The sequence below is a fragment of the Hyaena hyaena genome, unplaced genomic scaffold, assembly GCF_003009895.1.
Source record: "Hyaena hyaena isolate Hyena2069 unplaced genomic scaffold, ASM300989v1 scaffold_242, whole genome shotgun sequence".
In the NCBI taxonomy this organism is placed as follows: domain Eukaryota; kingdom Metazoa; phylum Chordata; class Mammalia; order Carnivora; family Hyaenidae; genus Hyaena; species Hyaena hyaena.
Window position 1 is genome coordinate 1,919,308 of NW_024080869.1, and position 24,166 is coordinate 1,943,473.

Consider the following 24,166-nt stretch of genomic DNA (forward strand, 5'->3'; position numbering starts at 1 on the left):
TAAATTCAGAGACCTTGATCTGAGTATTAGCAAGTCATTTATTTTCTGAGCCTCAGTTTTCCTACTCTCAAATGAGGAAATGTGCAGAAGTACTTTGAAAACTCAAAAATCCAATATAGATTTCTTTCATAGTTGTGCTGTTTGTACACACGTTCGTAGATATCGTGTAACTGTGGGATGGTATTGGGTATAAGTATAGGTACATTTTAAGATGTATATTTAATAGCATGTAATAGTTCATGTCATCAGATCATGTTCCCTTTGTTTACAGTTTTTTAAGGCTCAACCATTAAGCTATATTGCAAGCCCATCAATGGACTAAGTCATTGAAAGGCATATTTAAAGTAAAATAGTATCTTTTCTCAAGTGCAAGCTAAGAAATGCTCATGATAATAAGAAATAAAAGAATGTAGAATGAAGAGCTAGGATATGTAGGTAGGTGTATACAGTTTTTGATGGATGCTGTTTTGTCACTTTGTGTCTATGTTGGCAACAATCTTTTATCATTATCAATCTCTATGTGAAGGCAGACACTGAGGAAGGTCTGGGGGTACTGGGAGTTCATAAGAGATGGTATATTCTCAAGAGAAGGAAATACCAGTACAGTGTAATTGTCCTGTTTAGAGGAATGCCTGTGATGTGGTTGGAACAAAAGAGGGGGGCCATCTCGAGGGATCAAGAAAGCTTTTCTTACTTAGCAAATACTTGAGTTGAGGTTTGGAACATGATTAGATAAGAGACAGTTGGACTAATGGAGAATCAGTAGTCAGGCATTGAGATGAATCAGTGTATACAAAAGCATGTGTAACATCCCATCTGGTTTCAGAATTGTAAGGAACAGCGTTTATGGGGCACAATTGAGATGAAGCTAAAGAAAGCGGATACATAATCCATGAAAGCGTACTGGTTCCTACCTATTCAAAGGGTACCAAGTTTGTATAGCTGTTGATTGTAAGGTTATAGAAGTAGTCTGTCTAGAGTTCGCTTTGTGCCATAGTCACCTATGGACATCTGGAACAATTCTTTTTCTTCCCTGACCTGAGCCAAAGGAGGGTTTTTGGTCAGTGCACCTCTAGCCCCAGGGATAGACAGCTCAAGCAGTGAAAAAGAACTGAGGCACTGGTAGAGAACAACTTTGAAGATGAACAGGATGATGCCACTGAAGTGGAATGTTACATTATGGGTATACAGTTGCATACTTTAGGACCTCTTATTGGCATTGTGTCCTTAGTGTAGCTAGATGTGGCTAATTTCCCTCTACATTGGCTTATAGATAATTTGAGGGTGGATTTGGAGAAAATGAAGATATTTCTAAAAATGTTCCTTCATTGGAGTTTGGAGGTGTTGTGTTGAAGAACGACCTGTGAACCTTGTGCCAGTGGTATCTCCAGCAGCACACATTTTGTCAACTTTTTGTTGTTGTTTTTCTCTGGTTTGAGTTTCTTTTGTTGCCACTTTGTCACTCTTTCTCTTTTCATAATTCATCCTTTTTCTTTTTGTGCCAGAGGTATAGCAGTGGCACTCAGGGTTAAAGCTATAACTTGCCCTTTGCAGTTTCAGAGATATTTTTAAATCCCCAAGTTCCAAAGTTTTTGTTTGTTTGTTTGTGGTCCTGTGCTGAAGGAGAATCAGTCATTCTTTCCAGGAGGGGTTTTTATAAGTAAGATATTGGCAGTTTACGCAAAAGACAGTACAGGAAGAAGAATCTTAATTTAACATGTTTGGTGGTACTAGCCTTCTTAAATGAATAAAGTACTTTACAAAATGGGGTATATCTGTATGTATGTTTTTAAGTTTGCTCATATAAAGCAGATGTTCTATGTACTTTGTATTTGTAAACAATAACCATTTGGGGGTGGGAAGATAATTGCTTTGTACAAAAGGGTTGTTTCCTGGTTCCAAAGCTTTGCTGCTGGAGATGGTAAATAAATATTGTACTGCTTTGCTGTGTTTATCCCTTCTGCTCTCTCTGTATTTGAATATAAAATTCTTGAGAAAAATTGTTGCTTTTCAAAATGTTATTTTGGGGTATGGTTTGAGCCATAAGTTGGGCAGAAGGGTCTTCTGGTAAACAGAACTTTTGGGAGTACAAACTTCAGACCGAACTATGGGCCATGGCTTTAGGATGGGCAGTAATAAGCAGGCTTTGAAATTTGAGTTTGTGTGAAATAGTGCAGTTGTTTCAGGAATTCTTTTAAAATTAATTGCACTGGTCAGATTGATAGATAATATGATTTGCAAAGTTAATTACACTTTGACATTTGATTGCTCCTTTGAGCTTTTATTAAACTTGGGATCCCTTATAGAAGATAAGGATAATGGCCAGAATAATCATTCTCTAGTTAATGACCCTCTGACTAGTTTGTGCCAGCTGGTGTTGAGGAAGGATACTGTAACAACAAATAAACCTTTCCCTTGGATTGTTCTCTATATTCCTTTTCCCTAGTCTTCCCCCCTACCTCCTACAAAGCTCATCTTTCCTTATTACTGGCTTTTCTGTAGCCAAAAGAGTGGCTTAGTTGAGTCAGATAGGGAACTGGGTTGTTGTGATCACCTCTCTGGATAACTTTTTACAGTGCTTTCCCTTGGCTTACATCACCCTGTAAGGAGTGAGAATTAGTCCATTTCACACGGAGCTCCATTGCCTATATTCCTATTTCCATTAAAAAAAGTAATTTTGTTTAATGCCAAATTTGATAGTTACTCAAGAAGTAAAGTACTTTTTAGAGATTGGTGGTGATTTTAAAATATGTCAGTTGCTCATTATAAAAAAGCCCCAAAATGATATAATGCCACAAACTATTAAAAAATGATAATTTCTTCTGTGAAGCCTGGCCTTATTCAGTATTGTTTCTAGAAATTGCCTTTAAAAAGCAGAATTACTCTTTTAATCCTGTATTTCCTTTGACTTAATCTTGGCAAATATTTCTAGAAATCTGATTTAGCTAGTTATGGCAGTAGGAAGCTCAACTTTTGGGTGAGCAGATGAGTGAAGAGTAAAATGGAAATTTTTCCTGTATTTAATATTTGAAAAGATTTGTTCACGAGACCTTAGAAAAGCTTTATAAAACAGATTATAGCCCATTTTCTCAGCATTCAGTACCAGGTCTATTTCTTAACTACCAAAGGGGAGTTGGCAAGTAAGTGACATTTGGTTTATAATACACTGATGGATTGAGAGTGAATGGTCCAGGAACTAGGCTTTTGTAGATGAATTTTAAAAGAAACCCCACCTGTGAAACTCAAGTTCTAGTTAAAATTACTTTTGGGACATTATTAGCTTTCTTGTGAATAAATATATATATTGAGAAATTACCTTGGTCATTGGAAAGTTAAAAGAGTGTTGTTTCCTGGGGGCGCCTGGGTAGCTCGGTCGGTTAAGCGTCCAACTTTGGCTCAAGTCATGATCTCACAGTTCGTGGGTTTGAGCCCTACGTCGGGCCCTGTGCTAACAGCTCAGAGTCTGGAGCCTGCTTCAGATTCTGCGTGTCCCTCTCTGACCCTCCCCCTGCTCACACTTTCTCTCTCAGAAATAAATTTTTTAAAAAGTTTAAAAAAATAAAAGAGTGTTGCTTTCTATATTTATATTCCAAAAAGGAAAAGAGGAAGGTCAGGTCTAGACTGAATAAGCTAATAGTTTTAAGTTTCAATTTTTATTTTGGCTAAATATACTCCTAATAATTTAAGCACACTTAAAAATACAAATGAGTATGTGTACTTCATCATTTTTTAAAGCATATATGTATTTAAGGAAAAATGTAAAATCTTAAGTACATTATACCTAAATGCCTTTTGCTGTAAAATAGTAATAGTGTTTGACATCAAAACTGTAAAATATACTTTCCTGATAGTCCTTAAGTCTGTTGAATATGACTTGCCTTAGTTATGATTAATATCTTTTTTTGTTAGGATTGGAAAATAACGTAATCTTGCCATTTGATTTCTAGAGGAAAAAATCTAGAGGACAAAAAAGTTAAATACAATTTGCTAACAGATTATGTTGCTCTAGATGCAGAATTTCCATCTACCTTTATGAAGTATAAATGTTAAACTTACATTTTTGTAAGGGATTAATTTAAACCAAACCTATCATTCCCAAACAAAAGAGTGAAATCCTCAATTCTTTTTGTCTTTATACTATCTTGTTCATTAAAAACTGAAATTTCATCGGGTATCTGGGTGGCTCAGTCAGTTAAGCAGCCTACTCTTGATCAGGTTGAGTTCTTCATCTCAAGATCATGAATTTAAGCCTGTGTTGGCCTCTGTGCTGGGTGTGAAGCCTACTTTAAAAAGTAAATTGAAATTTTGTTCATAGGATTATTACATGTGCTCGCTGTAGAAATATTAGGAAATAGAGATTTAAAAAAAAACTTGGGGCGCCTGGGTGGCTCAGTCGGTTAAGTGTCTTACTTGGGCTCAGGTCATGATCTTATGGTTTGTGGGTTCAAGCCTGGCATCGGGCTCTGTGCTGACAGCTCAGAGCCTGGAGCCTGCTTCAGATTCTGCATCTCCCTCTGTCTGCCCCTCCCTGACTCATACTCTGTCCTCTCTCTCAAAAATAAACATTAAAAAAAATTTTTTTTTAAAGAAAAAAGAAAAACTCAGAAAGAAACAACTACTGTTAACATTTTGATGTATAGCTTTCTAGATTTTACTTAACATATTTTAATTAACAAAACACAAAATTATTTTCACTTAAATATAAGTGAGGGAAAAATGACATTGAAATATATACAGATAACTTCATTGATAAGTGGTATTTTGTGCCATTTTGTCATTAATATGCCTATTTAATGATATTGTATGATTTTACAATAGATCACGTTAATGTTAGAAATTTAATAGTTTCCAGGAAGTCTTTGTTATCTCATTAAACTTGATTAGTAAGTGAAAGTATTAATTACTTTGGTGAAAATTTTGTCTAAATAGTGGAATTCACACTGAATGTGACTCATGATCTTTTATGATCAGAATTGTGAGTTCATGATCAAAACTGACTTTAAGTTCAACCGAACTGATTTTGAGGTGGTTATTGGTGTATGGCAAAAAGAAAAAGCAGGATAGTGCAGCTAGTTTTTCACAAGACGAAATTTAATATGAGACCATTAAGGGAAATTTTAAAGTATCAACTTGAGGTTGTGTCTTTACTCTTAAGAAATGGTGACTATTGGTATTAGTTCCTTTAAAATGCCATTATTTGGGGTGCCTGGTTGGCCAGTTAGTTAAGTCTCCAACTCTTGATCTCAACTTAGGTCTTGATCTTAGGGAGGTGAGTTTGAGCCCTGCGCTGGGCTCCGCGCTGGGCATGAGCCTACTTTAAAAAAAAAAAGTGTCCTTACTTAACAAAATAAGGTACTCCTATGTCAGGCTTTCCTTTTCCCTCTGTCCCCAGTTATACTGACCCATTGAATCCCATTATTACAGATTAGATCTCCTAAGAGACCCTTCTTCCTTTCCTACCCAAGTTATACCTTCTAGCTTGGAATTTTTGCTATAACTCAACTACACTACATTAAAACATAAGCATCCTGGGACGCCTGGGTGGCTCAGTCAGTTAAGCGTCCCAATGTCTGCTCAGGTCATGATCTCGCAGTTTGTGAGTTCGAGCCCCACGTCAGGCTCTGTGCTGACGGCTCAGAGCCTGGAGCCTCCTTCAGATTCTATGTCTCTCTGCCCCTCCCATACTCATGCTCTGTCTCTCTCTGTCTCTCAATAATAAAAATGTTTAAAAAATTAAAAAACATAAACATTCTGTCCTCAAGAACAAAAGAAGTCTTACTTTGACCTGTGCAGGCATTCTTGAAGATTTTGCAGGTTTGGTTCTAGACCACCAAAATTACACAAATGTTAAGTGTGCAGTAGTAGTATGTCTCAAAATATATACATACCTTAAATTAAAAATACTTTATTGCTAACAAATGCTAACCATCATCTGAGCTTTTGGTGAGTTTTCACCTTTTTACTGGTCTTTCCTCAATGATGATGGCTTCATACTGACCAGGTTGGTGGTTGCTGAAGTTTGGGATGACTGTGGCAATTTCTTAATATAAAATTACAATGAGGTTTGTTGGCTTTGATTAACTCTGCATTTCAAGAACAATCTCTAGCATGGTAATATTCTGAATCCTTTGGTATCATTTCAGCAGTCTTCACAGCATCCTCACAAGAGTAGGTTCTATTTTAAGAAATCTCTTTGCTCATTGATAAGAAGCAGCTCCTCATCTATTAAGGCTTTATCATGAAATTGCAGCAATTGAGTCACATCTTCAGGTTCCACTTCTATCTAATTCCATTTCTCTTGCTATTTCCACCACATTTGCACTTAACTTTCTTCATAGAAGTCTTGAACCCCTTAAAGTCCTCCAAGAGGGTTGGAATCCATTTCTTCCAAACCCCTATTAATACTGATACTTTGACCTCTTCCCATGAATCATGAATGTTCTTAATGGCTGCTGTAATGGTAAATCTTTCCAGAAGGTTTTCAATTTTCTTTGCCCAGATCTATCAGAAGAATCACTATGTATGGCAACTATAGCCTTACAGAATATATTTCTTAAATTATAAGACTTGAGGGATGAAGTTGTTCCTCAGTCCATGGGCTGTAGAATGTGTATTATATTAGCAGGCATAAAAACATGAATTCTCACTGTACATCTCCAACAGAGCTCTTGGATGACCAGGTGCATTGTCAGTGAGTACTATTTTAAAGGAATTCCTTTTCAGCGGGTCTCAACAGTGTGCTTAAAATACTCAGTAAACCATGAGGTAAACAGATCTGCTATCCTGGCCTTTTTCCATTTATAGAGCACAGGCAGAGTAAACTTAGCATAATTCTTAAGGGCCCTAGAATTTTCAGAATGGTCAATGAGCATTGATTCCAACTTAAAGTCACCAGTTGCATTAGCACCTAACGAGAGTCAGCTTGTTGTCCTTGGAAGTTTTGAAGGCATGGATTGACTTCTCTCTAGCTATGAAAGTGCTAGATATTATCTCCTTCCAGTAGAAGGCTGTTTCATCCACACTGAAAATCTGTGACTTAGTGTAGCCACCTTCATTAATTATCTCAGCTAGATCTGGGTAAACTGCAGCTTCTGCATCAGCACCTGCTGCTTCACCTTACACTTCACTGTTTACTGAAACAGCTTTTCTTAAGCCTTGTGAATCAATTCTGCTAGCTTCAAACTTTTTTTTTTCCTCAGAAAAAAATTGAAGAGAGGGTTTTGCTCTGGATTGGGCTTTGGCTTAAGGGAGTGTTATGGTTGCTTTGATCTGTCCAAACCATTAAAAGTGTCTTGGTATCAGCCGTAAAGCTGTTTTGTTTTCTCATCATTTGTGTGTTCACTAGAGTAGTACGTTTAATTTCAAGAACTTTTCTTTTGCATTCACAACTTTCCTTTTTGGTGCAATAGGCCAAGCTTTCAGCCTATCATGGTTTTCAATATGTTTTCCTCACTAAGCTTAATCTTTTCTGGCTATTAAAGTATAAATGTGCAACCCCTCCTTTCATCTGGACACTTAGTGGCCATTGTCAGGTTATTAATTGGCCTAATTTCAATATTTATGTCTTCAGGAAATAGGCCTGAAGAAAGGGAGAGACGCCCTTGTCAGGCCAGTCAGTGGGCAGTCAGACAACGTTTATGCAGTCTTTATATGCAGTTCATGGCACCCCAGAACAATTACAGTAGTAACATCAAAGATCACAGATCAGGATAACTAGAATAATGAAAAATTTTGAAATGTTGCAAGACTTGCCAAAATGTGACACAGGCATGAAGTGAGCAAATGCTTCTGGGAAAATCACACCAATAGACTAGTTGGTTGCAGGGTTGTCACAAACCTTCAGTTTATAAGTGTAGTATCTACAAAGCACAATAAAATGAGGTATGCCTGTATATGCTTAACTTTCATGGATATGTGTACTCAGATTTAACCAGTATTCTTAATCTGACTGCCATTTCTAGGACACAACTCAAATTTGCTTTGTATAACCCAAGTTTTAGATAAAAATATGAAGAATATACCAGAAAACATAAGGAGTTCATAGTGTCCAAAGTGAGCACAGATAGGATCACAGAGGCCATATTAGCCTGGCTTCTGAGTTTCTGGAACAGCTTTTCATCCTGTACCCAGTGTGACCCTCATTTTGTGACCTTCCAACTCCTGATCACCCGCAGATGTTTTGTGTGTGTGTCAGATTGGCATTTTAGCCATACCTGTGGTTCCCAATTGAAAAACAAAAATTTTTCTTTAAAAATTTTTTTCCATAGTTCCTGAACTAGAATTTGCCTTTTAACATTTTCTGACTTGACAACTTTCTTAATTCTAACACCACACAACTTCCCCAGTGGGAGAGGAGAGGGTATGGAAGAAAAACTGATGCAGAGAATGATCTAAAATAGAAACAGACTCTCCCCTCTCCAGTGTATCTCTTGAGATTTTCATATTCTTCTCCTAAAAAATTACTGAGTGGATAGCATTTTCTTACAGATTATTTGCTATAACCATGGACTCAATTTTAGTATTCTTTAAATAGTTTCTAATATGGAAGTTAATCCAGGGTGAAGCACAGCAAGTGCTTCAAGAAAGATGCCTCTGAAGATCCTATAGCTGCTAACATTTTATTATTTTTTTTCTTTTTGGCTTAAAACAGCAGAAATTTATTCTCTTACAGTTCTGGAGACTGACAGTCCAAGTATGGCCAGACCATGCACCATCTGACCACGCTAGGGAAGGGTTCTCACCTCTCTCCTCACTTCCAGCAGAGGCTGGCATTCCCTGGCTTGCAGCTTCATCACTTCTGTTTCTGCCTATGTCTCTCATAGCATTCTCCCCGCATGACTCAGTCTCTTCATACGGCATCATCCTCTCTGTGTCTTTATTCTTAACCATTCTTACCTTTGAGAGCTAATTCCATTTCTAGCTTGAGAATTTACATATCTGAAAGTCTGACCTTAGAAAACTCTAAGGACCTAAATGCTTATTAATACTACAGGCTTTGGGGAAGACTGACAAATATAACCTAAGAACAATCCTAGAATTTTGTGACTTGACATTAAATTATAATTCAGCATATTGTCACTAATGGAATGGTGGACACTCCCACACATAAGAATATAGTGGCCTCTTTTTCATCTTAATTTACAGAAACATTTAATATACTTTCTTCTAGCATGAGATGAGTTTACTTTCTGTCCATGTTCTTGGAAAATAACAGTATACTTTGGTTCTGCTTTTCAATCAGTAACAAGGTGGCCTGCAGTAAGTTTTTTTCCCCTTGCTTTTTTTTTTTTTTTTTTGATAAGTTAAAATATATTTCTGAACATATTGATTCTTTGAATTACCTGTTATACTTCTGGGCAAAATAAGGCCTTCTGTGACCCAAAAGGCAAAATCCCTAGTATATATTTTAATATCAGTCATCTTGGCCTTTCCAGTGCATGTGTGTTCTCCCAGAACCATAGAAGTGTAATTTAGTAAGATCTAGAGGCTGCCCCTCATCTTGAACCTCTAAAAATGGAAATTCAAAGGATTTGGCTTCCTGGAGTGAGTGTGTGATCATAAATAACCCATTACTCACGCCTGGCTTAAACCAGCAACTGTGATCACAAAACCTAAGTTGTAATAGAAAAATAAATGAGTATCATCCCCTGCCTGATATAATTAATTATTCTCATTTTAAATGGCAGAGGTTTCAGAGTTGAAGTTCACTCTTTCTATGGCTGCCGTTCATTCCTTTTTATCTACTCCTAGCAAATTGTCTTTCATATCTACTTATGTGCTTTCAATATAGGTAGCCAGAGCTATAGAAACTTTCCCCTTCGAGGAAAAGGAGAAGAAAACCAAACTCAAGTTTCTTTTCTTTTCAGTATCAGAGCTGTTAGGTCTTTTGAGCCCTTCAAAATCATGAAAAATAATAAACAGACTTAGTTGGGAATCACAGAAATAATCTTTTTTTTATGTTTATTGGCCATTTTTTTTTTTTTACAAATAGTTTATTGTCAAATTAGTTTCCACATAACACCCAGTGCTCATCCCCACAAGTGCCCTCCTCCATGCCCATCCCCCCTCCCCCCCCCTCCCTCAGTCCTCAGTTTTTGTCAGCATTAAGAGGCTCTCATGGTTTGCCTCTCTCCCTTTCCCCCACCATTTCCCTCCTTCTTCTCCCCCTTGTTCCTCAGTTAAGTTCCTCCTAATCCTCCTATACATGCAAACATATGATTTTTGTCCTTCTCTGCCTGAGTTATTTCGCTCAGTATAACACCCTCAAAAAAATATGGAACGCTTCACGAATTTGCATGTCATCCTTGCGCAGGGGCCATGCCAATCTCTGTATCGTTCCAATTTTAGTATATGTGCTGCCGAAGCAAGCACCAGAAATAATCTTTTTAATTGATGTAGTCAGCTAGTTCATTAAGTTAACATAGGCCACTGATAGCTAAATATGGGAAAAGTAATTTTAGCAAACAGTAATACCAACAGTCTTTATTTGATCGCCAAAGAATAATGTTCTAGGACTAGATATTAATTTTAGAATTAAGTTGAGATCTAAACAAATGTTTGAATGCTGGATAAGGGACTAAATTTCTCTTCCTAGCCTATTAGTATAGGTTGAAGACAGTAAAGTTCTTACCTATATTTTGTGACTAATGGGTTACTAAAAATTTTTCCCATTGGATATATAATCTCTGTTTCAGACTTTAATTTTCAGCTAGTTTTCTGTCCAGAGTATATTTAGAATATTTTAAAAGTTTGTTTATTTTGAGATAGCACATAAGCAGAGGAGGGGCAGAGAGAGAGAGAGAGAATCTCAAGCAGGCTCCGCACTCTCAGTGTGAAGCCAGATCAGGGCTTCAGCTGACAAACTGTGAGATCATGACCTTAGCTAAAACCAAGAGTCAGATGCTTAACTGACTGAGCCACCCAGGCGCTCCGAGAGTATATTTATAATTTATAATGTAAAGCAGAGAACCATTAATTGTGCTTTAAAGGAAACTTTAAGAAGAATAAAGTGTAAAATCTTCCTGAATAAGAATAACTTAAGAAATATTTCACAATAGTTATTTTGTGGTGACCTAAGAAAAAGTAAAATGATAGTGAACCATCAATTCAAGGGTAGGTCTTCCTGCATTAGAATTACCTTAATTCAAAACATGGCCTTCTTTCTGTCCCCAGAATTTGATCCAACAACATATTTTTATAGGTAAACCTAAATTTATACCTTGTGTACCTACTGTTAATATGACCTTGGTTTACTTAACCTTCCAAGCACAACTTTTACTAGAGTTTATAACCTAAAAATGTATCCGTGTTAGGAAAACTAACATACTCTAGGCTCATGATTGAGTATCATTAACTTCCTGAAATTAAAAAATTCTTTTAGAATCTACTCTAGATTTCCTTTTCAAGGTAGTATTTACATTTTAAATAAAGAGGTATTATTTTTGGCTTCCCAAAGAGTAAATTTTTGTTTTTAAAACAGATAATGCCTTTAGATATGCTTTTACTAAAGGATCAGAATTCAGATAAACAAATTTTTTGACTCTATTTCTAACAAGCTGCATTGTCCTATGCCTTATAAAAGATTATTTTGGTGAAATTAGGAGAATGTCATCTAGTACCTGGTACAAGGGTGTGTGAAGGCTGGCCAGGTGGTCCGAAGTCAGCTGGATTACTTGCATCCCAAGTGATTCTGTGAGCATTCCTTATTGTAAAGATGCAGCTTCATACTGAAAATACCATTTTGACCTTTTTATATATACTCACTTTAGCGTAACTTTTGTGTACTTGGAAAGTCCCACTTGATGTTTGACATGGTTGGTGATGCGACTGTATCCTACTATAGATAAAATTTGGGTTGTACATATATAACTGATTTGCCTACAGAGTGCTACAAAGTAATCCAGTCTTTCTAGTAGAAAAAAATTTTAATAGACTTTATTTGGGGGGGGAAGTAAAACTGGGAGGATGATAAAGAGATTTCCTGTATACCTCCTGCCCCTACCCATGTATAGCTTCCCTCATTATCAGCATCCCCCAGCATAATGATACATTTGTTATAATGAGTGAACCTAGAGTGACACGTCATTATCACGAAGTTCATAGTTTACATTAGGGCTCACTATTAATGTACATTCTGAATTTGTAAAAACTTGTGATAACAGGTGTCCCCCTTTATAGTATCATGCAGAATAATTTTACTGCCCTGTAAATCTGTACTCTGCCATTTCATCCCTCCCTCTCCTCAACCCTGGGCAACTATTGATCTTTTTTACTATCACCATAGTTTTGCCTTTTCCAGAATGTCATATAGTTGAAATCATATAGTATGTATAGCCTTTTCAGATTGGCTTCTTTTATTTAGTAATATGTTTTTAAATCTCCATGTCCTTTCATGAATTGATGGCTTTTTTTTTTTTTTTGATGATTCATTTCCTTTTAGCGCTGATATTCCATCATCTGGATGTACCACAGTTTATCCATTCACCTACTAAAAAATGTCTTGGTGCTTCCAAGTTTTGACATTTATGAATAAAGCTCTATAAATATCTAATTACACAGGTTACCTCACCCCTAACTACTATATATTTACTTGCTTTTTAATTTTTTTTAATTAATTTATTTATTTTGAGAGAGAGGGCATGAACAGGGAGAGGGCAGAGAAATTAAGAGAGAGAGTATCCCAAGTAGGCTCCACACCAGAAGCACAGAGCCCAACACAGGGCTCGAACTCCTGAAACTGTGAGATAATGACCTGAGCCGAAATCAAAAGTCAGACACTTAACCTACTGAGCCGCTCTGGCACCCCTGCATGTTGTTTTTTAAGAAATATCATGTCATCTGTGAGCAAAGAGGAGTTTATTGCTTGATTTGTGGTTTGGTGTCTGACATAGATTGGGGGAAATTCTCAGTCATTATTGCTTAAGGTATTTTGTTTTCTTTCTTCTGGTATTTTCATTATGTACATGTAACATCTTTTGTAACAGTCCTTGGATATTGCATTTTGTGTGTTTTTCAGTCTTTGTTTTGTTTTTCAGTTTTGGAAGTTTGTATTGCCGTATTCTCAAGTATAGAAATTCTTTTCTTGGGAGTGTGTAGTTTACTAATGGGACCGTCAGAGGCATTCTTCATTTCTTGTATAGTGTATTTGATGTAGCATTTCTTTTTGATTCTTTCTTAGGATTTATATCTCTCTTACATTACACATCTGTTCTTGCATGTTGTTAATCATAGTTGTTTTGAATTCCTGATCTGATCATTCTAACATCCTTGCCAAGTCTACCTTTCTGTGCTTGCTCTAGCTCTTCAAACTGTTTTTTGCCTTTTAGTGTTCCTTATAATTTTCAGTGGAAAGGTAGATACGATGTATTAGGTAAGAGGAACTGTGGTAAATGGGCCTTTATAATGTAATGGTAAGGCATGGGGCATGGTAGCACTCTGTAGTCCTGTGATTAAGTCTGTCTTGTTGAGCCTGTGCTCATGGACTGTGGTGATCTTCAACACTGCTTCTCATTCCCTTCTTTCAAGGGGAAGGATGGCTAGTGTGGCCTGAAATTGGTATTTCCCTTCCCCCCATGTGGAAGGCTAAATGGAGCTAGCATTGGGTCTTTCTATTTTCCCAGGTTGGTTAACTCTGATAACACTCCTACAGGTTATGTTCTGGTAAAATAGTTGTTGGTGAGGGCAGACCTTATTAAGAACAAAATGCTCTGGCATATTTCAAAATGTTTACTTTTCCTCTCCCCCTGTTGGACGCATGAGAGGATTTTTCTCCAGTGTTTACTGTGAGAACCTGGTAGAACTCCTGGAGGTAAACTCAAAAAAGTTGAGGGCTCTCCATGACTGGGTCATCCTGTGGTTGTGACCGCTTAGACTTATCCCACTGAGCCTCCAGCAATTCATCAATTACAATTCAGGGGTTTTTTTTGTTTTTTTTTTTTTTTTTTACCTGTATTTCTTCCTGCTAAGGTTTCCTCTCATAGGTTTCTGCTCCATTAACTTGTGATGCTCTGTATTTGCCCTCTGTCTTTTTCAGAGCACCAGTTTATGCTATGACCTCACTTCTCCAGTAGATCTAAGAAGAGATCTTCACTTTTTGGCTTTTTTCAGCTTTTTACTTGTCAGGATGGAGTGGTAGCTTACAAGGTCCTTACATGTTGGACTGGAAACTGGGAATTAGATCTTTTTTTTAATCAATAATTTCTTTTAAGTAAATACTGTTCTGCCATTGCTGAAAAACCAGAATCAGGGATGTTTGTACTGTTAGACCTTTTAAGACACATTCTTAGAAATTTCATAATGATAAATAAATTGTTCTTGAGTGCCTGGCTGATTCACTCAGAAGAACACATGACTCTTGATCTCAGAGTTGTGAATTTGAGCACCACATTGGGTGTAGAGATTACTTAAATAAATAAACTACAAAAAAGGTAAATGGATCTTTAGTATAGTAAGTCTTTGGTAAATGAATTCATTATTCCAACGCATGTTTTATTAGTTAAAATCAATGAATATTGTTTTTTTCAATTACAGGAAAATGTTAAGCATAAAGACTATATTGACCATCAGAAAGATAAAGTTGCTTTAACTCTGGCTCGTCTAGCCCGCCATGTTGAAGTAGAGAAACAGCAGAAAGAAGAGAAGAATAGAGCATTCAGGGTATGTGGCTATTTTAATTGGTGTTTTACCATAGTTGGGTTTTTTTGGTTTATAATACAATCTGTATACAATATAATACAATTGTAAAGAGAAACTTGTCATCAAAAAATGTATAATTAAATCCAAGTTCAGTATGGACTCTAAATATCTCATTAATTTAGTAGTAATTCATGGTAAGTTTTTATATCTGTCTTTTTGTTAGATTCTGATCATATATGTATACAAGAGAAAAATTGGAGTGGGCTTTATTTTTGGGAATTAAAAATCATGAGATTTCTTATAGTAGATAAGCAATTAAGGGTTTCTGATTACTATATCACAGGCATGATAAGAGTTTACTGGTGCTTCTTCTGTAGACATAAGCTATTAAAAGAAAGATTATTTTCTACTAAGTAGAATCAGACCACTTTCTCAAACTTGAGCCTGTCCCTTCAGATTAAATCTTACAAAAAGGAAGGAATTTTGAATCCGGTTTGTCGAAGAGTTGCTATGTGGAAAATGAAGTTTTATATAGAATCTCTAATGATGTAAATCTTTTTCTTCACTTGCTTTAGAAGGCCCTGGATGAATTATTTAAAGAATCCCTCAGTACTGGGGCACCTGGCTGGTTCCATCAGTCGATAGAGCATGTGACTCTCGATGTGAGCATCATGAGTTTGAGCCCTGTGTTGGGGTAGAGTTTACTTTAAGAAAAATTTTTTTTCAATAAAAATAAAAAAAGAATCCCTTAGGGCTGACAAATGTATGTTATGAGTAGAAAGTAATACTAGGACTTTGGGAATGGAAATTGAAGGGTGCCTGGTTGGCTCAGTCAGTAGAAAATGCAACTTTTTTTTTTAGAAAGAGGGCTCACTTATGTGAGGGCAAAGGGCAGAGGGAAAGCAAGAGAAAGAATCTTGAACAGGTCCCTTGTTCTCAGAGCCCAATGTGGAGCTCAGTCTCACAACTGAGATTGTGACCTGAGCTGAAATCAGGAGTGAGGCCCTCAACCAGCTGAACCACCCAGGCACTCCTACAACATGCACCTCTTGATTTCAGAGTCATGAGTTGAAGTCCCATATTAGATGTAAAGCTTACTTTAAAAAAAAAAAAAAAAAAGTGGAAATGGCTCTGCCAGTAGCTTGTTTGGGTTTCAGCAGGTCACTTAGCTTTTATAGACTTTGTGCTTTAATTTGGTAGGGACTAATAAGTTGGAGATGATTCCCCAGGGTGGGATAAGCACTATGATTTTATAAATTTTAACATCTGTGTTTTAATTGCTTGTCTGTTGGTTATCTTAAAGGAATTTGTATATTTCTATAGCCTGTTTAATATCTCCATAGAATAAATTAATATTCTTTGCATTTAGAAGTAGGTGTGTTTGAGGATGTTTACTATATAATGTAATACCAATTACATTAGAGCATAGTATTTTAGTTGTATGTTTAAAATGCTTAATGCACAAAGATATAAAAAAATTAGGATTGTTTCTTTCCTGACAGAAATAATAGTCAATTTTAAGGAAGGTTTTTTTTCCCCCAAAACTATGTTATGTGTGTTGTTTATGGGTCATGGGGAAAATCTCAAGAGGGGTGATTTGCAAGCTGTCCTTTTCCACAGATTTCCTGAATGATGCTAGCTTCTTTTCCCAGGCAGTGTTCCCACATGGATAATAAAGTGTCTGTGATGAGTTCAGAATCTTACAAGCACTATGATACTTAGTGCTTTTATCAGGGGTGGTTTCAGCTTCCACCCATATAAATGTTGATATATTCTATTAAAGATTTTACCTCAGCATTGAAGGAATTTATTGAAATTGTGAAATTCTTGTTTAATCAGTTGTGAAGAATAAATTTATATCTCTTCTTAAGATTCCATTCTTTTTTGTTTTTTTAAGTTTTTTTATTTTGGGGTGGGGGAGGCAGAGAGAGAATCTCAAGCAGGCTCTAGCACAGTGTGACATGGGACTCAATCATGACCTGAGCCAAAATCAAGAGTCAGACCTTGACCAACTGAGTCCCAGGTGCCCCAAGATTTTATTTTCTAAGGGAGGAATTAACATAGATGCTTTAGTTCACTTCTTGCCAATCCATTCATGATTTTTTAAAATTTGGTTTCCTGTATAGATAACTTTTTTTTTAATTATATGACAAAAAAACAAAAATAAACAGAAAGATGAAACTAAAATAATAATTGTTGAAGAATTCTAGTGTATGGTAACTCTGACTAAAACTAGATATAGTAGGGGCGCCTGGGTGGCTTAGTTGCTTAATAAGCGTCCAACTTTCGCTTAGGTCATGATCTCATGGTTTGTGGGTTCGAGTCCCGTGTCAGGCTCTGTGCTGACTGCCAGCTCAGAGCCTGGGGCCTGTTTCAGTCTGTGACTCCCTCTCTCTCTGACCCTCCCCTGCTCATGCTGTCTCTCTCTGTCTCCTAGAAATAAATAAAACATTTAAAAAAAAAAAACTAGATATAGTAGAAAATATCTTTCAACTATTCTTAGGCCTTTGTGAAATGTCTTACTATTAAGGTGAATTGTTCATCTTTTGTGATGGAGTGGTTTTATAGAAAAAAAGAAAAGTCATTAAAACTTTCACTGGATATGGAGCACCTGGCTGGCTCAGTCAGTAGAGTATGCAACTCTTGATCTCAGGGACATGAGTTCAAGCCCCACTTTGGGCATAGAGCCTACCTAAAAAGAAATTAAAAAAAAAAATCTTGGGGTGCCTCAGTGGCTCACTTGATTAAGCCTCCCACTCTTGGTTTCAGCTCAGTTCATGATCTCGTGGTTCATGGGGTCACACCCACATGGAGCTCTACACTAACAGCTCAGGGCCTGCTTGGGATTTTCTCTCCTGTTCTCTCTTCTTCCCTACTCATGCGCATGTGCGAGCCCGTGCGCATGCTCGCTTGCGCGCTCTCTCTCTCTCTTTCTCTGTTGCTGTCTCTGTCGCTCTCTGCAAATAAACTTAAAAATCTTCACTAGATAAATTAGTTTCAGAGATAATATTGTGTTGACTGGCAAGCTTTGCTTGTGGATATACTTTAGGAGTTAAGATGATGTGTATAAGAAGAGCTATAACCCTAAAGTTTGTGGAAGAAGCTTCATGACAGAGGAAAAGTAGTGGCTAATTTGGGGATGACTTAAGCCAACAAGTGTTTTTTGAGCATTGACTATCTATGACCACAGATTCAAATTCTGTTATTAAAAATGTCAGAACTTTTAAAATATCTGTTTGTTTTTAAATTTTGACAATTTACAATAAAGAGGCTGTTAGCTGTCATGTCATTGTACTTGATCCTAATTAATCTAAGAGTTTTTATTGTGATAGATTTTTGTAAGGAACTTTAATAAGTGATTTAATTTTGTACATTAGAAAGTATCTTTGGAGTCTTACAATATTGCTTTCTTTGAATAAATTCTCTTTATTTTCCATAATGCATTATTCAGAACACTATTACTATAGGATATACTTTGAAAAAAATATTTGATGATTTCTTGAGATATTGCATATTCTCTGTGTGGAAAATCACACAGACATTGACACTTGAAGGATTTACAAGTCCTGCACTAAAGGAACCTTTTAAATTTTATAATAAAACCATTCTTTCTATACTTAATTTGATTATAGGGAATTTTTTAAATCTCTACACAATGCTTGTTAACATCTTTGAGAATTAGTATCTTATGGCTGTACTTCGAACAACGTTGTATAGAAGATTTTTTTTTAGATTAAAATCATGAATCCCAAAAAATAAATAAATAAATAAAATCATGAATCCCCCTGTTCCTTTACTGACCATTTTTGAAAGATCTTTTTGTATTGCTAACTAGGCCATTCATTATTCTGGCCTGTCTCTTGCAAATCTAGCATTTGTGACTATGATTTCTTTTAAAGAACAACCTTGTTAAGATGCAGTATGGTATACTAGTTAAGTGCATGGATTCTAGAATCAAATTGTGAGAGTTTAAATCCTGGCATTGTTATTTATCCTTGGGCAATTTATTTGACCTTTCTGTACCTCAGTCTTCCCATCATAAAATGCAAATAGTAATAGTACCTGTCTCGCAGAGTTATTGTGAAAAATCCAAAATGCTTTTAGAATAATGCCTGGTACATGGTAAGTGGTTAGTAAGTGTTAACTGTTAGATACAGCATGACCACAGAGTATGCAAAAGATTTATAAGTAATATATAAGAAGATTTAGACTAACAGTCTAAAGCATAAGTCTAGTTTCATGGTTGGCCCTGGCCTGCCACCTTTTTTTGTAAATAAGATTTTGTTGGAACACAGCAGTGCCCATTTGTTTACATGTTATCTATGGCTGCTTTCATGAAGAGTTGAGTAATTGCAGTAGAGACTGTATGGGCTGCAAAACCTAAAATATTCACTGGTCTGGCCCTTAATGAAAAAAGTTTGCCACCTCTAGATCTAGATGTCAATAAATGCTTTATATTGGCACGTACTAAGTACTAAAGAATATCTGCTCTTATTAATATTATTCACTGAACAAATATTGAATAGACTTCTGTACGCTTCAAAATATATGTGGAAATTTTGAAAAGAATGTATATTGGTTTAAAAATGAAAATAATCATTCATATTTCCATTCCCAGAGATAATCATTGGCATTTTGTATATTTATTTTCAGCATTTATTCCTCCTTTGCAGCAGATATAGTTACATATAGCTTGAAATTAATCTTTATTTGTATTTGGCCTCATTTGTTTAATACTATTTGGTGACCTCCTTGATACAAAAATGCATTCCTACTTCAATGAAAAAGTTTGATTAATGTTTTAACTGACTTTCATGAAATATGTATATAAATTAAATGATACCCATTGTTGGAACTGTAGGTTGTAGCAAACTTTGTGCAAATACAGATAATGTTGGGATCATTATCTTAGAGTATAAACCTTTGTTTTGACTTACCTCTTTGGGACAGATGTCCAGATATGGTTACAGGGATAATGGATTATCAGTATTTTCTGATCACTAATGTGTTAAAATCTTTTTTCAAGGAATCCAGGCTAGTAATCATAGGTTAATTAATTTTCTTCTTAATATCTTTAGGAAAAAATCGATTTTCAGCATGCTCATGGGTTACAGGAATTGGAATTTATTCGAGGACATTCTGATACAGAAGCAGCAAGACTGTGTGTGGACCAGTGGCTAAAAATGCCAGGTATTCTTTAGAGATCAGAGTGGAACACTGAGATTATTTAGCTTCCCTAAAGTCTTAATGCATTATGTCTGTATTGTTCAGTTGCTAATAAGTGTATAAAGTGTTGAAATTTAGTTTCAGTAATTAATAATGGCCTACTTTACCAATTGTCTTTCTACATTGGCAAACGTGTAATTTGAATATTATAGGTCATTCTTGATCTCATTAGATATTGCTAATTTACTTGTGTTATTTCATAGTTATTACATGAAATAGTACATGTGTCTGTGGGAAGGTTTTTAATAGATTATTTGGGATCAGGAAAGACTTCCCTAATGAAATGGAGTTTAAGCTGAGACCTAAAGAATTCGTGTTTACTTACTTATTCATCAATGCAGCCTGTGTAGATACTTTGAAAGGAAGTGTCCACATGGGAGTCTCATCTAAAGCATTGGGTAGCTTCTTCTCTAACTCATTGTAGACCTGAGATTCCTGAAAGAGTCACTATGGAACATTTTTCCCCCAGCAGATAATTCGATGGAATCTTTTAACAGCCAGTGGGACACTCATACCATGGTAGCTTTTCTAGCCTGTCCTGTTGACAAAACACTAAGCCTTTTAAAGGCTTGGGATATCCACAGAAACTTTATCTGTACATATAATCTAGCAGAAGATTTAATTGAAAAAGCCATTAGAAATATCTGTGCATGCAAGGGCACCTGGGTGGCTTAGTTAGTTGGCTTGATTGTGGCTCAAGTCATGATCTCACAGTTTCTTGAGTTTGAGCCCCACATTGGCCAGTGTGCTGACACTGGAGCCTACCTGGGATTCTCTCTCTCTGCCCCTCCCCCGTTCTCGCTGTGTGTCTCTCTAAACATAAATAAACATTAAAAAATAATAATAACTGTGCATGCAGTACTCAACTTGAACCTAGATATCTTGTTCTGAAGTTGTTTTCAGAGGGGTTTTCTTTGAATCAAATTACCACTAATAAGATAATTCCAAAGTTCTCTAATACCCTGTTTTTACCCTGTTATGTTGAATTGAAATGTTTGCATGTCTGTCTCTGTCAGACTGCACACTCTGTGGGGAGAAAGACCAAGGTTTATAATTCTTTTTTGTATGAGTGCCTGAAAAGAATGCTCAGCATAGAGATATACTCAATAAATGCAGGTTGAATATTAGCCAAAGTAAGCTATAAACATTTGCATATGAATACAGAAAAGAAGCCTAGGACTTGGGTTCCAAATGTGACTGTCCTTCAACTAAACAAAGGAATTGTTTGGCATACCAGACCTACTGTAGCAAAAGTTACTTAGAAATTGTGGTCAATGGTTTTGCCTCTTGGGTGGTTTTTTTGTAAGGCTTAGTGTTATAAAAAATTCCTCTTGATAAGAATTATGTTCTTAGTGCAAGTTAATGACTCATTTCAGTGGTTTCTCCTTAGCCATATCAGAGTCACCTGGGAGCTTTTAAATACATACCTTGGCCTCAACCCCAGAGATAATTCTAGGGCATCTGTAGTTTTGGAAAGATTCCTAGGTAGTTTTGATAGGGGAATGGACTATTTTATTTATAAGATCTCTTCAAAAAATCGTTTATCTCATGTGAATCTAACACCTTCAAATCCTGTCTGAATGCTAGTTGGGCCAGTAATATGCCCCTTTAGGCCTACCCCAGCCTCCAGTTTGGCAGAATATTTTAAATCATTATAAAATGAATTCATGAGCATCTGTTTATGTATCTGTCTGAGCAGGTCAGGGGGGAACAAATGACTCATTTAGCTCTGTCTTTATGTCTTGGCAAGACTTGTTATTTTATATATCTTCAGGTCACACCTGATTCATTGGTGGCTGATGAGCTTAAGCCTGGATTTAAGATCTTTAGTTATATTCTTTTTATGTGATTGTTTTATTTTTTTGCTTGCTCCCTGCAACAGTACTATAAAACTAAAATTTAGGATCTATTGCTAGAACAGCTGCTTTAGCACTGACTATATTTGGTACGATGCTATTCCATAAATAATCTTTAGAGAGTGCTGAGATATAGGGTATAGCTGGGGAAACAGATGAGTCATTGTTTTCTTTAATTACAGAAAGTGAGATTCTACTTTAAAGTAGCAGTAAGGGACTTGCTCAGTCTATTCCAAAATATCCAGCTTTGTAATTCAGTTCTTTGATTAGAAGTAGTTTAAGTACTTTATTTATAATTACTAGAAATTCGTCTTTTTTAGATCTTTACAGTTAGGCCACTTTGCATACATTTGAATACTTCATAACTTAAAAACAACACTCTCTGTACTATTTAAGGAAAAGAGTTGTTTACATTTGTGTATTTTGAAAAAAAATTCTGTATTTTGCCTTTCCATGAGTAAAGCTTATTTTCTTTCAATTTATTGTTTTCTGCTATTGTTTTTAGCCAAAGTCTTTATTTGGCTAAATAAAGATCAAAATGGAACAACATCTAGAATGTGGACAGACAGTAAATAAAAATTGTCATAATTCTGACTACATTAGAAAATTAAGGATAAAAAGATGGAATGTCATTTAGTGCCTCTTTAAAATTAAAATATGATTAATGCTATGCTGTTGGCAGACACATTGATAAACATTTTGGCAGCTTTTAATGGAGGCCTTCCCCCATGAGGACTAAAACAGCAGAAAAGCAGTTGAAACCTTAAGTTTTTATAATAACCATTTGGAGATCTTAAAACTAGGTGATGTTAAAAGAATAATAATTCATTCTATTTAAATCTTTTAAGTTCTATTCAAATCTTTAAATCCTGTCATAAACATAGATAACTTAGTTTTCCGTTGTATGAGATATTTAAGGCATTGAAACAATCCATAAATAATAGTAAAAGGGAGTCAATAATCAAACAGTCTGTGTATAACCGTGTGATAAAGTCAGAATCCTCCTGGCAGTTTTACATTTCATGGCTTATACAGTGAAACTAAAAAAATTCTGTCATGTATCATGCATTGGTAGTTTCCCTGGGAACAAAATTTGGCCCAGGGTATCAGTCTACAAGAGTTGTGTGATTATAAAGAAAGAGAGGGGAGAAAGAATGGACCAGAATAGAGGAAGATTAATTAAGAGAAGGGAGTGAAAGGGGTACCTAGCTGGCTCATTCAGTAGAGCCATGTGTCTCTTGTCTTGGAGTTACGAGTTCCAGCCCCTCATTGGGCATAGAGTTTACTTTAAAAAGAAAGAGAGAAACTAGAGACAGGCAGACTTTGAAAGGAGAAAAAGAGGGGTGCCTGGCTCAGCCGGTTAAGCGTTTGACAATATGATCTCACAGTTCGTGAGTTCTAGTCCTGCATCGGGCTCCATGCTGACAACTTAGAGCCTGGGAGCCTGCTTCAGATTCTGTGAAGCAGAATTCCTCCTCCACTGGCGCGCGCTCTCTCAAATAAATAAAGATTTTTTAAAAAATTTTTTAATGAAAGGAGAAAAAGAAAAGGGACAAAATAGAATAAATAGAAAGGAAAGAGGTAGTAACAACAAGTATATCTCTGCTTTGTGTTCTATAAATTTATTACTGAGATCTGCATTATTTGATATCCAGGTTGGAACTTACTTATCAATGGCTGGTTTCTTCAGAAAGTACCACTCTTACTCTCCTTGCCCCCCCGCCGAACTCTCCACTCTTCCTTGCTCTCTCAGTTGCATTTTTTAACGTAATTTTCAGAAAACTCCAATCTTTTGTAATATAGCTAAGCCTTCTAATGTGTTTAAGATCGTTAAAAGAGGGGAAAAAATTAGAAGATCTTTGCCAGTTTATATAAATAAGGGAGGATGGGGTCTGTGGAGCAACTGCTTTTGTAATTAATATTTAATGTTTGACATTTCTTGGCTGTCGAACTTAAGAAAACAGAGTTTTTTCCTCAAGAGAATGTTACTTAAAGATGTTAACAATATTTAGGATGCCTGGAAGGCTCAGTCAACAGTGCATGCGACTCTTGATCTTACGGTGTTGAGTTCAAGACCCACACTGGTTATAGCAATGATAAACATGCTAACAAACTTAATCCTCATCGCCTATTTCAAAACAAGAAGAAGGAGCGGCTGAGTTAATAGAGCATGCGACTCTTGATCTCCAGTTGGGAGTTTGAGCCCTACATTGGGTGTAGAAATTACTTTAAAAATAAAATCTTTAAAAAAAAAAAAAAAAGGATTTTAACAGCTTTATTTGTCCAAAATAACTATTTTTAGGTTTTCATATATTTGATTTGAAAGCCAAGAAACATTTAATTACAATTAGGATAACCCAGTTGATGCTATATCGTAGTTTTATTGTTTTGCCATAATTTTGATTACCTGTCCAAAGGGCAGATAATCTGAAGTAGAAACTAAGAATTTG

General features: G+C 36.0%; 1 protein-coding gene and 1 non-coding gene across 4 annotated transcripts in view; one reads left to right on the forward strand and one right to left on the reverse strand.

Moving 5' to 3' along the window:
- ZNF451 (zinc finger protein 451) overlaps positions 1-24,166 on the forward strand; it is an 87,524-nt gene that overhangs the window by 19,646 nt on the left and 43,712 nt on the right. For all 3 annotated transcript variants that reach the window (XM_039244310.1, XM_039244313.1, XM_039244314.1), the window contains exons 4-5: positions 14,530-14,655; positions 19,713-19,824. In XM_039244310.1, coding sequence (XP_039100241.1) covers positions 14,530-14,655; positions 19,713-19,824 — 238 coding nt within the window. The remainder of the gene's footprint in view (positions 1-14,529; positions 14,656-19,712; positions 19,825-24,166) is intronic.
- Positions 10,268-10,371, reverse strand: LOC120239814. Its single transcript, XR_005530514.1, has one exon. It is a non-coding gene; the product is annotated as a U6 spliceosomal RNA (small nuclear RNA).